The sequence below is a fragment of the Oncorhynchus tshawytscha genome, linkage group LG16 (assembly GCF_018296145.1).
Source record: "Oncorhynchus tshawytscha isolate Ot180627B linkage group LG16, Otsh_v2.0, whole genome shotgun sequence".
NCBI lineage: Eukaryota > Metazoa > Chordata > Actinopteri > Salmoniformes > Salmonidae > Oncorhynchus > Oncorhynchus tshawytscha.
Genome location: NC_056444.1, coordinates 11354347 through 11368162, shown reverse-complemented (window position 1 = coordinate 11368162; position 13816 = coordinate 11354347). Strand labels below are relative to the sequence as shown.

General features: G+C 43.4%; 1 protein-coding gene across 1 annotated transcript in view; it reads right to left on the bottom strand.

The window, feature by feature from the left end:
• LOC112216472 (piezo-type mechanosensitive ion channel component 2) overlaps positions 1-13059 on the bottom strand; it is an 80718-nt gene extending 67659 nt beyond the window's left edge. Inside the window, 3 exon segments of the mRNA XM_042298634.1 lie at positions 843-1011; positions 12055-12268; positions 12702-13059. Coding sequence (XP_042154568.1) covers positions 843-1011; positions 12055-12268; positions 12702-13059 — 741 coding nt within the window.
• Positions 13060-13816: the final 757 nt, after the last annotated feature.

Below are 13816 nucleotides of genomic sequence, written 5' to 3'. Positions count from 1 at the left end.
AATTGTAATCCCTTTTTAATTAAAAAAAAAGTAATCCGGGCTGATTACAGTTGCTTCATTTTTGTAATTGGATTACGTAATCCCCGTTTACATGTCATCTGTTACTACCCAACCCTGTCTATAGGGGAGCTCACCGTGTACCACTGGGGCCCTGCCCCAAAATGGCCACCGTGTTACAGTAAAAGCAACTCACCGTGTACCACTGGGGCCCTGCCCCAAAATGGCCACCGTGTTACAGTAAAAGCAACTCACCGTGTACCACTGGGGCCCTGCCCCAAAATGGCCACCGTGTTACAGTAAAGGCAACTCACCGTGTACCACTGGGGCCCTGCCCCAAAATGGCCACCGTGTTACAGTAAAGGCAACTCACCGTGTACCACTGGGGCCCTGCCCCAAAATGGCCACCGTGTTACAGTAAAGGCAACTCACCGTGTACCACTGGGGCCCTGCCCCAAAATGGCCACCGTGTTACAGTAAAAGCAACTCACCGTGTACCACTGGGGCCCTGCCCCAAAATGGCCACCGTGTTACAGTAAAGGCAACTCACCGTGTACCACTGGGGCCCTGCCCCAAAATGGCCACTGTGTTACAGTAAAGGCAACTCACTGTGTACCACTGGGGCCCTGCCCCAAAATGGCCACCGTGTTACAGTAAAGGCAACTCACCGTGTACCACTGGGGCCCTGCCCCAAAATGGCCACCGTGTTACAGTCAAAGCAACTCACCGTGTACCACTGGGGCCCTGCCCCAAAATGGCCACAGTGTTACAGTAAAGGCAACTCACTGTGTACCACTGGGGCCCTGCCCCAAAATGGCCACCGTGTTATAGTAAAGGCAACTCACCGTGTCTGTGGGGTCCTGCAGCCAGAGGCGTATGAGTGTGGCCAGGGTGTAGTAGAGCAACAGCAGCATGATGGGGTTGACATAGTGGTGCCAGGACAGTGCCGGGTTGACCCGGAACATCCAGGTGTGGGAGCAGTCAGTCTGGACCACCGACGAGATGCCAAACAGACTGGTGGAGAGAGGGAAAGGTAGGATGGAGGGGGGGAGGAGAGAGAGAGGGGGGGAGGTAGGTTGGAGGGAGGGAGGGAGGGGAGGATGGAGAGAGGGAGGGAGGGAAAGGCAGGGTGGAGGGAGGGGAGGATGGAGAGAGGGAGGGAGGGAGGGAAAGACAGGATGGAGGGGGAGGGAGTATTATATCAGTTGTGCTGTCATCTTCATCTTGAAGTGTTCTTGACAATCACCTGCTAAGATTCTCCTCACCTCACATCAGCACACACACACACACACACACACACACACACACACACACACACACACACACACACACTTTTAATGTTTTTAAAGACAGTGTGCCATGTATTTTCAATGAGATAATGAATGTAGATAAAGTATGGGCTGCAGCCATGTGTGTTCCCCTCGTTTGCTCTCTCTCTCTCTCTCTCTCTCTCTCTCTCTCTAAAAACCCTTCAGGAGGCAAAACAACAACAGATGCCTCGGGGTAAGGGATAGAAAAGCGAGGGAGGATGGAAAGAGAGAAAAGAGACAGAGACGCCAAAGTGCACAACAGTTACTCCAGCAGTCTTTAATTTTGGGTTATACACAGTACCAGTCAAGTTTAGACACACCTACTCATTCAAGGGTTTTTCTTTACTTTTACTATGTTCTACATTGTAGAATAATAGTGAAGACATCAAAACTATGAAATAACACATATGGAATCATGTAGTAACCAAAAAAGTGTAAAATAAATCAAAATATATTTGAGATTCTTTAAAGTAGCCACCCTTTGCCTTGATGACAGCTTTGCACACTCTTGGCATTCTCTCAACCAGCTTCATGAGGAATGCTTTTCCAACAGTCTTGAAGGAGTTCCGACATATGCTTTGCACTTGTTGGTTGCTTTTCCTTCACTCTGCAGTCCAACTTATCCCTAACCATTTCAATTGGGATGAGGTCAGGTGATTGTGGAGGCCAGGTCATCTGATGCAGCACTCCATCACTTTCCTTCTTGGTTAAATAGCCCTTACACAGCCTGGAGGTGTGTTTTGGGTCATTGACCTGTTGAAAAACAAATGATAGTCCCACTAAGCACAAACCAGATGGGATGGTGATTCTCTTTAGAATGATGTGGTAGCCATGCTGGTTAAGTGTGCCTTGAATTCTAAATAAATCACTGACAGTGTCACCAGCAAAGCAATCCCACACCCTCACACCTCCTCCTCCATGCTTCATGGTGGGAACAACACATGTAGAGATCATCCGTTCATCTGACAAAAACACGGAGGTTGGAACCAAAGATTTCAGATTTCCACCGGTCTAATATCCATTGCTTGTTTTTCTTGGCCCAAGCAAGTCTCTTCTTATTATTGGTGTCCTCTAGTAGTGGTTTCTTTGCAGTAATTCGACCATGAAGGCCTGATTCACGCAGTTTCCTTTGAACAGTTGATGTTGAGACATGTCTGTTACTTGAACTCTGAACCATTTATTTGGGCTGCAATCTGAGATGCAGTTATCTCTAATGAACTTATCCTCTGCAGCAGAGGTAACTCTGGGTCTTCCTTTCCTGTGGCAGTCCTCATGAGAGCCAGTGTCGTCATAGCGCTTGATGGTTTTTGCAACTACATTTGAAGAAACTTTCAAAGTTCTTGACATGTTTTGTATTGACTGACCTTCATGTCTTAAAGTAATGATGGACTGTCATTTCTCTTTGCTTATTTGAGCTGTTCTTGCCATAATATTGACTTGGTGTTTTACCAAATGGGGCTATCTTCTGTTTACCACCCCTACCTTGTAACAACACAACTGATTGCCTCAAAAGCATGATGAAGGAAAGAAATCCCACAAATGAATTATTAACAAGTCACACCTGTTAATTTAAATGCATTCCAGGTGACTACCTCATAACTGGTTAAGAGAATGCCAAGAGTGTGCAAAGCTGTCATCAAGGAAAAGGGTGGCGACTTCAAATAATCTACAATCTAAAATATATTTGGATTTGTTTAACACTTTTTTGGTTACTACATTATTCCATATGTGTTATTTCATAGTTTTGATGTCTTCACTATTATTCTAGTATAGTAAATGACTGGTACTGTATATATATCATGCCACTGTAATTGACCGGAATTGTTTTCTTTGGGATCAAGGCCCTTGTGTCCTGTTAGGAGTAATGTAAGGTTGGCCTGTGATACTAACATTCTAAAACTGGAGCTTGTCTTATTAATAGTTAGACCTTAGAATTTACATCATAATGGAATACGATGGGTTTGGGTGTGTGGCTCTTTTCAACTCTGGCCAGAGTAAGAAAATATGAAGTGTAATTTCCTCTGCCTTCTTGGCATAGCCGATCTCCAAACCAGATGCTTTCATGCCCAAGCGGGGCTGCCACAGCTGAAGAAATCTGACCACTGAGTACTGGTGTGTCTTCAATCAAGTGGCATATAGGGTGAATATCAATATTATTTCCTTCTTCGTGTCCTCTCTCCTTGCCTCTTTCTCAAAACGCATTGGAGAAGGTCCGAGGGGAGTTGGAGGAGGCGAGGAGAGAGGAAACGAGGAATCAAGGAAATATATGATTGACATGAAATCAAAGGCAACAGGGCACTTTGTGGGTCATTCTAATCTGCCAGTGATTGTCATGTTTTTACCAAGAAGATATACAGTAAACATGATTCAGAAAGAACTAATATACAACTAATCTGTCATTTGTGGAGTCATAAACACCACTACATAAAAAACACAGACTGGATAGACAACAAGAACACAGAATGGATACACAACAAGAACACAGAATGGATACACAACAAGAACACAGAATGGATACACAACAAGAACACAGAATGGATACACAACAATAACACAGAATGGATACACAACAAGAACACAGAATGGATACACAACAAGAACACAGAATGGATACACAAGAACACAGAATGGAACACAGAATGGATACACAACAAGAACACAGAATGGATACACAACAAGAACACAGAATGGATACAACAATAAACAGAAAGAACACAGAATGGATACACAACAATAACACAGAATGGATAGACAACAAGAACACAGAATGGATACACAACAAGAACACAGAATGGATACACAACAAGAACACAGAATGGATACACAACAAGAACACAGAATGGATACACAACAAGAACACAGAATGGATACACAACAAGAACACAGAATGGATACACAACAAGAACACAGAATGGATACACAACAAGAACACAGAATGGATACACAACAAGAACACAGAATGGATGCACAACAAGAACACAGAATGGATACACAACAAGAACACAGAATGGATACACAACAAGAACACAGAATGGATAGACAACACAAACAAACACAGACACCCGAGTCGTTGATACACCCACAAGGCACAGATGTTAGTTCAATGTCTAGTTTTGATTGAATTCAACACGAAATCAACAAAAAAATGTCACCATGTCATTGGATTTAGGTTAAAAGTTAGATAAAAAAAATATACAAAAATACCTGACGTTTATTATTTTTGGTTGAAATGAAGTGGAAACAATGTTTATTCAAACAGTTTTTGCCCAGTGGGTTTCTTGCAATGACGTTACGATAAACACTTTACACCAAAAATCCCACTTGACATTTTCTTCTAATTTCAGCATTTATTACAAAACAACATTTGCCTTTTTGCTATCCAGAGTCGTTTTTATTCTGGAGTTTGGGTCTAAATTGAAAAGCACAAATATTTCGACTTAAGCTCGGGTAGTAATCAAAAAGGCATCGTTGCCCACAAATGTTAAACTACAAAGTACTGATTGTGCCTGTTTTACTGTCAGAGGGTTCTTTGTTTTAGCCCAGAGGCAAGCCAACTCTGCACCCAATCAGCCCAGTGCTTAACTATTAATGGTGAGTCATAATTTGGGGCACTCTGATTCAATGAAATGGTCCAATCACGTGGTAGAATAATGGGTTTCATTAAAGAAACGAGTGAAGGCGTATAGGGAATGATACATAGCGAGTGCAGACATATAGTGAAGGATCCCAAACGAGTGCAGACGTATAGTGAAGGATCCCAAACGAGTGCAGACGTATAGTGAAGGATTCCAAACGAGTGCAGACGTATAGTGATGGATCCATAATGAGTGAAGGCGTATAGAGAAGGATCCATAATGAGTGAAGGCGTATAGTGAAGGATTCATAATGAGTGAAGGTGTATAGTGAAGGATCCATAATGAGTGAAGGCGTATAATGAAGGATCCATAATGAGTGAAGGTGTATAGGAAAGGATCCATAATGAGTGAAGGCGTATAGTGATGGATCCATAATGAGTGAAGGCGTAGAGGGAAGGATCAAATCAAATCAAATCAAATTTTATTTGTCACATACACATGGTTAGCAGATGTTAATGTGAGTGCAGCGAAATGCTTGTGCTTCTAGTTCCGACAATGCAGTAATAACCAACGAGTAACAATTCCAAAACTACTACCTCATACACACAAGTGTAAAGGGATAAAGAATATGTACATAAAGATATATGAATGAGTGATGGTACAGAGCGGCATAGGCAAGATGCAGTAGAGTGTATCGAGTACAGTATATACATATGAGATGAGTATGTAAACAAAGTGGCATAGTTTAAAGTGGCTAGTGATACATGTATTACATAAGGATGCAGTAGATGATATAGAGTACAGTATATACATATACATATGAGATAAATAATGTAGGGTATGTAAACATTATATTAAGTAGCATTGTTTAAAGTGGCTAGTGATATATTTGACATCAATTCCCATCAATTCCCATTATTAAAGTGGCTGGAGTTGAGTCAGTGTGTTGGCAGTAGCCACTCAAGTGTGGTGTCAGGAAAATAACCTCACACTCAACGTCAACAAAACTAAGGAGATGATTGTGGACTTCAGGAAACAGCAGAGGGAACACCCCCCCATCCACATCGATGGAACAGTAGTGGAGAGGGTAGCAAGTTTTAAGTTCCTCGGCATACACATCACAGACAAACTGAATTGGTCCACTCACACAGACAGCATCGTGAGGAAGGCGCAGCAGCGCCTCTTCAACCTCAGGAGGCTGAAGAAATTCGGCTTGTCACCAAAAGCACTCTCAAACTTCTACAGATGCACAATCGAGAGCATCCTGGCGGGCTGTATCACCGCCTGGTATGGCAACTGCACCGCCCTCAACCGTAAGGCTCTCCAGAGGGTAGTGAGGTCTGCACAACGCATCACCGGGGGCAAACTACCTGCCCTCCAGGACACCTACACCACCCGATGCTACAGGAAGGCCATAAAGATCATCAAGGACATCAACCACCCGAGCCACTGCCTGTTCACCCCGCTGTCATCCAGAAGGCGAGGTCAGTACAGGTGCATCTGCAAGCTGGGACCGAGAGACTGAAAAACAGCTTCTATCTCAAGGCCATCAGACTGTTAAACAGTCTGGTCAGGCTCCGGAGACGGGCACATCGCACACCACTCCCTACCATACTTCTCGCCAATGTCCAGTCTCTTGACAACAAGGTTGATGAAATCCGAGCAAGGGTAGCATTCCAGAGGGACATCAGGGACTGTAACGTTCTTTGCTTCACGGAAACATGGCTCACTCGAGAGACGCTATCGTAGTCGGTGCAGCCAGCTGGAAGGATCCATAATGAGTGAAGGCGTATAGTGAAGGATCCATACTGAGTGAAGGCGTATAGTGAAGGATCCATAATGAGTGAAGGTGTATAGTGAAGGATCCATAGCCCTACTTTGTTTATATATATTTCTTATCCCTGTGCTTGTTCTTTCTTTTCCTCTGTCTTTCATGTCCAAGGAGACGTGTGTATGTTTTAGGACAAATATAAAAACCACAGAATGGGTGTATCTGTGTCTTGAGTCTTCCACATAAAACTGGACGGTTAGAACAGTTTTTTGTTTGAGGAGGGGGTTTGTATGAAATGTAATGTTATGTAGTTCCTGGTGATTTTGAGAGTATGAATGGGCTGCTAACCTTCAACATGTTAAAGCAAGAAGGTCTTTAAGGTTGATCCTATTGTATTTATTTGTACTGTTATTTCACAGAATACACACACACACACACACACACACACACACACACACACCGCGTCATACTACCTAGCAGTCTCCATAGAACATTAATATACACAGTTACAGCATACTCCAAATACAGAACATCTATTGGACCACCCCCCCATCACACACACTTCTCTGACAACTGCTGTTTAAGGTTTTTGTATTCTGTTGGGTTAGTTGGCGGGGCACATTTCATGGCGAGCGAGAGCTTTTACCAATTAGTCCTGTATACTTCAAGGCCTTTATAAAGCAATGCTACCGCCACTCAGGAACAGAAACACTATATTTACTTATATTTGCTTGCTGTCAGAGTTGTTCAAGTGTAACAGTATAACTTTAGACCGTCCCCTCGCCCATACCCGGGCGCGAACCAGGGACCCTCTGCACACATCAACAACAGTCACCCACGAAGCATCGTTACCCATCGCTCCACAAAAGCCACGGCCCTTGCAGAGCAAGGGGAACTACTACTTCAAGGTCTCAGGGCAAGTGACGTCACCGATTGAAACACTATTTAACTCGCACCACCGCTAACTAAGCTAGCCGTTTCACAACCGTTACACTAGCATTGTTACAGCACTCTCCTTCTAAAAATACTCTGATCATGCCCTAATTTAGATTAATTGACTCCACTTTACTCAGGGGTCTCTCTCTCTCTCTGTCTCTAAAAACGTAGATTTTTCTTTCTCTCCCTTTCTCGCTCGCTCCCACAATTCATGTGAAGTTCCCTGAAACCAGCTGTGTAATTTCGGTGCGGGCCAAGAATGGGCCAGCGTAATGAGAACCACCTGGGTCTGTGGAACGGAGGGGAGCCGGAGCTGGGCCGGATGGCTGGCCTGTGCCACCTCTCCCTGGTCTGGCTCTCTCTGGGCCCTGACAGGGGCTGGATGGAGGGTCCGGTTGGGTCACAGGGTGCATGGTGGGAGTGCTTTTTTGGGGGGGAAGGTGATGGCGTAATGGCATATAGGGTAGAGGTATTAGTTGATAGGATGGTGTATAGGGTAGAGGTATTCTGAACTATGTGGAACGGCAGGGCCTAATAAGGGGACATCGTGTGAAGGGAGATGAGGGGCGAGATACCGATGTTAGCCTATATATACATACTATGAGGTCAAAATAACACTATGAAATTGTGAAAATTGATAATGCCCTTTTGGTGTAAGAGCTTCTGGGGAAAAAATGGCTGGAATTTCCACCTGTTCAGGTGGAATGGAGTTTTTGGCCCAAAGCATTACATCACAATCTAATCTGATCTGATTATTCAGTCATCTTTCATTTGGGTGGCCTCTAGAGTCTAGACGATCCTATCCGCCAATCAGAGCTGTGTATGTAAATATATAAAAATGTGTATAAACACGGCCACATTATAAGACTATTTTCATGAAATGAACACACACACTGATTTATTAGACGTACAGCGATGATTTTAAAATAAATAAATATACAATACTTAATGGGGACTTAAAATGAACTAAGATCTTATTGAAATGCAATGATTAGTTGGGACACATTCAACCATCCAATTACTCTATGGTAGTTTCCTGTTGCTCTGCGGTTATAAGTAATCAAATAATAACTGCTCGCTTAAAGAGCCACACTAATGTGTCAGAGGAAACACCGTACACCTGGCGACCGTGTCAGCATGCATGAGCCCGACCCGTCACAGGAGTCGCTAGACTGCGATGGGACAAGACATCCCTGCCGGCCAAACCATCCTCTAACCACGCTAGGCCAACTGTGCACCGCACCATGGGTCTCCCATGCACGGCCGTCTGCGACAGAGCCTGGACTCGAACCAGGATCTCTGATGGCATAGCTGGCATTGAGATGCAGTGCCTTAGACCACCGCACCGCTCAGGAGGCCCTAGAATAACGTTATTAAGTATATGATCCGTACCTTTGAGAATAATCTCTCGGTTGTGAAATTTTAAGTGAATCGACTGGTCCTCAATCTGCTTTCCTCCATCAGAAAATGTCACATATGAAATTAAATGTATAATCTCAAATGCAAAATTCTACGCACATAGAGACAAGGTGCAGTACATTTTGAAAATACTTTAAGAGTTTTAACTGGAGGTTTGGTCTGATATCTCATATTGTCATCATTGTTTCCTTCCCTCCCTTTATCTATTGATCCCATTTGATTCTTGAAGAATAGCACTTACAAATGCCTATGACCTTAGTTCAACTGTCATACCCCATCAGAACCCAAAATGATACTCCAATGTTTGCAAACATTGGTACATGTAAACAAACACTATATACATGTAAACAAACAGGGTTAAAATTATCATGTTGATATCATGGATGGTCAGCCCTTGTATCCATAGCTCTGTCTTTGAATTTGAGAGTGGTTACATTTCTCCAGCCCAAATCCCAATAGTTTTTACCTAAAGAGGGGCGGGGATTACCCTTTGTTTTTATTTAAACTGCTGATTGCCGCTTTAAATAGGCTATTTAGTTGCTTATTCTTTACCTTAAATGTTGGCTTTAGTGTTGCATGTATGGTTCAAATAAACATACACTACTGTTCAAAAGTTTGGGGTCATACAGACGTTTGGGGTCATACATTCTTGTTTTCCATGAAAACATACATGAAATGAGTTGCAAAATAAATAGGAAATATAGTCAAGATAAGAAAAAATAATTGTGTCCTTCAAACTTTGCTTTCGTCAAAGAATCCTCCATTTGCAGCATTTACAGCCTTGCAGACCTTTGGCATTCTAGTTGTCAATTTGTTGAGGCAATCTAAAGAGATTTCACTCCATGCTTCCTGAAGCACCTCCCACAAGATGGATCGGCATGATGGGCACTTCTTACATACCATATGGTCAAGCTGATTCCACAAAAGCTCAACAGGGTTGAGATTCGGTGACTGTGCTGGCTACTCTGTCCAGTGTCTGTGTTCTTTTAACCATCTTAATATTAGCTTTTTATTGAGCAGTCTGAGATATGACCTTTTCTTTGCAACTCTGCCTAGAAGGCCAGCCTCCTGGAGTCGCCTCTTCACTGTTTATGTTGAGACTGGTGTTTTGTGGGTACTATTTATTGAAGCTGCCAGTTGAGGACTTGTGAGGCGTCTGTTTCTCAAACTAGACACTCCAATGTACTTGTCCTCTTGCTCAGTTGTGCGCCGGGGCCTCCCACTCCTCTTTATATTCTGGTTAGAGCCAGTTTGCGCTGTTCTGTGAAGGGAGTAGTACCCAGCACTGTACGAGATCTTCAGTTTCTTGGCAATTTCTCACATGGAATAGCCTTCATTTCTCAGAACAAGAATAGACTGATGAGTTTCAGAAGAAAGTGCTTTGTTTCTGGCCATTTTGAGCCTGTAATCGAGCCCACAAATGCTGATGCTCCAGATGCTCAACAAGTCTAATGAAGGCCAGTTTTATTGCTTTTTTAATCAGAACAACAGTTTTCAGCTGTGCTAACATAATTGAAAAAGGATTTTCTAATGATCAATTAGCCTTTTAAAATGTTTAACCTGGATTATCTAAAACAACATGCCATTGGAACGCAGGAGTGATGGTTGCTGATAATGGGCCTCTGTACGCCTATGTAGATATTACATACAAAATCTGCCATTTCCAGCAACAAAAGTTTCCAGCTACAATAGTCATTTACAACATTAACAATGTCTACACTGTATTTCTGATCAATTTGATGTTATTTTAATGGACAAATTTTTTTGTGCTTTTTTTTCAAAAACAAGGACATTACCAAGTGACCCCAAACCTTTGAACGTTAGTGTATGATATAATATTTATCAATTTCTTAACACTTGTAACCACACAATCCTTGGTTTATTTGGGGGACACCTTTTGGCTCAGGAGCACTACCAGAGGAAATAGTTCTGTAAATAGCCTCTATAAAAGATTTAAAAAACAACAACAAGCAATGTCATATTATTCCTTGACAACCTTAATTTACGTCTCTATAAATTAAGCTCAAATACGTCCAAATAACCTCTTGGCCAATATCAAGTTCAACTCCACTCCACACAAAACACAACATTCGCAGGGCATGACAACATCCCAACTGCTATTCCTGTTCAAAAATCCTCCTTTGCTGTGAAGTTCTCCTTTGCTCAGTTGGGCTGAGCGCTGATACCGGGGCCAGATGAAATACACCATGATCTACGGCCTCCAGCAGATGTCAAACACATTGTTGTGTGTTGTCTGGAGCAGAGGAAATCTTAAAGGTGTACCACCCACTGACAGCTCCCTGTGATGCTTTTCATAGGAATTCCTCTGCCTTTCTTTTTTTAAATATAATGAAAGAAAAGAGAGGTGAGGAAAAAGGCAAAAGAGAGAGAGAGAGAGAGAGAGAGAGAGAGAGAGAGAGAGAGAGAGAGAGAGAGAGAGAGAGAGAGAGAGAGAAAGAGAGAGAGAGAGAGAGAGAGAAAGACAGAGAGAGAGAGAGAGAGAGAGAGAGAGAGAGAGAGAGAGAGAGAGAGAGAGAGAGAGAGAGAAAGAGAGATACATCTTCACCCTTTCAACTTGACACAAGCAATCTCTTCCACAAGAAATACCACCATGGTCGGATCGTAATTTAGGACCAAAACCAATAGACGGACACCTGACACCCACTCTGACATGCAATTGGCTCAGACGTTGACACTTGATTGGATTGCTAGGTTAGATTTGGTGGTCTTTTTCCCCCCCTAGCCACATGTGTTTGGGGTAATAATATTGGTCACCGTCGGAGCCTCAGTCAGCCTCTGTGTTCTTGTATTCCTAATCTAGAGGATTATACACTGACGATGTTATGCTGATATGCTGCGATTCAAAATGATCCTGTAAGCAGATGTAATGCAATGGGGGTTACTTTATATGGATAATGCATGTGCATTGCCCTTGAAACTACATGAAAACATGCACGCACACACGCACACACACACACACACACACACACACACACACACACACACACACACACACACACACACACACACACACACACACACACACCTGGCGTAGCTATCCCCGGGTGGGATGAGCTCCTGGAAGAACTGGAACTGGTAGAGGTAGAGAGTCACCAGGTGACCAGCGCTGAAGATGGCCATGAGGACACACAGACAGCTGAAGATGAGCGGGTGGAAGGTCCGACAGAAGGACCACCAGGTACACAGGCCCAGGAAGGTGAAGAAGTAGACTGCAGAGGTCAGGGAGGGCAGCATGATGCCTGGAACAGCACAGAAGCAGAGTGGGGACATAGTGATTCATGGAACACCCTCTGTGAGACTGGATGGAGAAGAATACATTGTATTAAACATTTACGTCGTTCTCAAATCTCATCTCTGATTCCTACATTTCACACTTGAGTATGAAAAATCCCAACACAATTGGTAATTTCAGTATTTCAGGACAGGAAGATAAACATTCAGAAAGTCTTTGGGAATCAAGGTTCGTCCTGATCATCTACAATAGATGTTGTGGGGAGATTTAATTGTATTGTCTTAATACAAATATTGAATATTTACACTGTATGTAAAATTGTATTAAATTAAATCAGGGATTCAATCATGTCAATTTAAGCAAATTACAAATGGAGTAATTCAACTGCTCTGATGATAAATTGTGGATTGCCAGTCATTCGTTTGAGTGAGGGCACTTACCTGTAAGGCCCAGTAGAATGGTGACCACTACTTTCCCTGCCGTGGTAATAAGATTCCCAATGATCTCCTTGACTTTGGATGCCATCGCCGCTATCTGACGAAGGATCTTCATCTTGGTGCTCTCCTCCTCTACTTCTCCATCCCCTTCTTGCCCCTCTCCTCCCTCCTCCACCTCATCCCCAGTCATCTCTCCATCTCCATCCCCGCCCGTCTCAAAGTCCTCCTCGAACATCAGGTCATCCTCCTCCAACTCAACCTCCTCCTCCTTTTCCCCCTCCTCTTTCTCAACCTCCTCTTCCTTCTTTTCCTGGGGAAAGAAGATGAATACAATCAGTATCAACGCAGAAGTTAATAACATGTACACCTTGTAGCTAGGGCCTTTACCCTGCCTTGTTAGAAACGGCACCCTGCCTCGTTGATTAGAAACAGCACCCTGCCTCGTTGATTAGAAACAGCACCCTGCCTCATTGTTTAGAAACGGCACCCTGCCTCGTTGAGTAGAAACGACACGCTGCCTCGTTGAGTAGAAACGACACCCTGCCTCGTTGAGTAGAAACGTCACCCTGCCTCGTTGAGTAGAAACGTCACCCTGCCTAGTGTGTACCCAATATGATACTTTTGAGTGTTTGTGTGTTGAGAGTGAGACACTAGAGCTGTGCTAATAACCCTGTTAAGCATTTGCTGCAGAACCATGTTGCAGTAAAACTGCTGGTAAGGCTTAAGGAGGGTCCCAGGAGTTACGTCCCATTGTAATTATTAATGAGAGGGGTTATAGGAGAGATTAGCGGTCCGCTTGACAGTGACATTCAGCAGGACCGTACTCCAGACCACACGTTTAACGACCATTTCAACCAGTTGTCTCTTTTTATTGCACAAAATGATTAAACCCACTCTAACGACTGCCTGCAGTGCAGCAGACCTGCACTTTTCAGTAAACATCAGCCAGTGCGTTTGGATTTACATAGCAATTATATTAGAAGACTGCTATCGTGCAAACCAGGAAAAAGGCATATGAATCTCCTCTCAGCGTTTGCAGAACCACTGGGGATGGTAAACACCCTTCGGGACACTCTTGGCAGGATGCACATTTTTCTTTTGTTGTTGTTGGTTGGCCT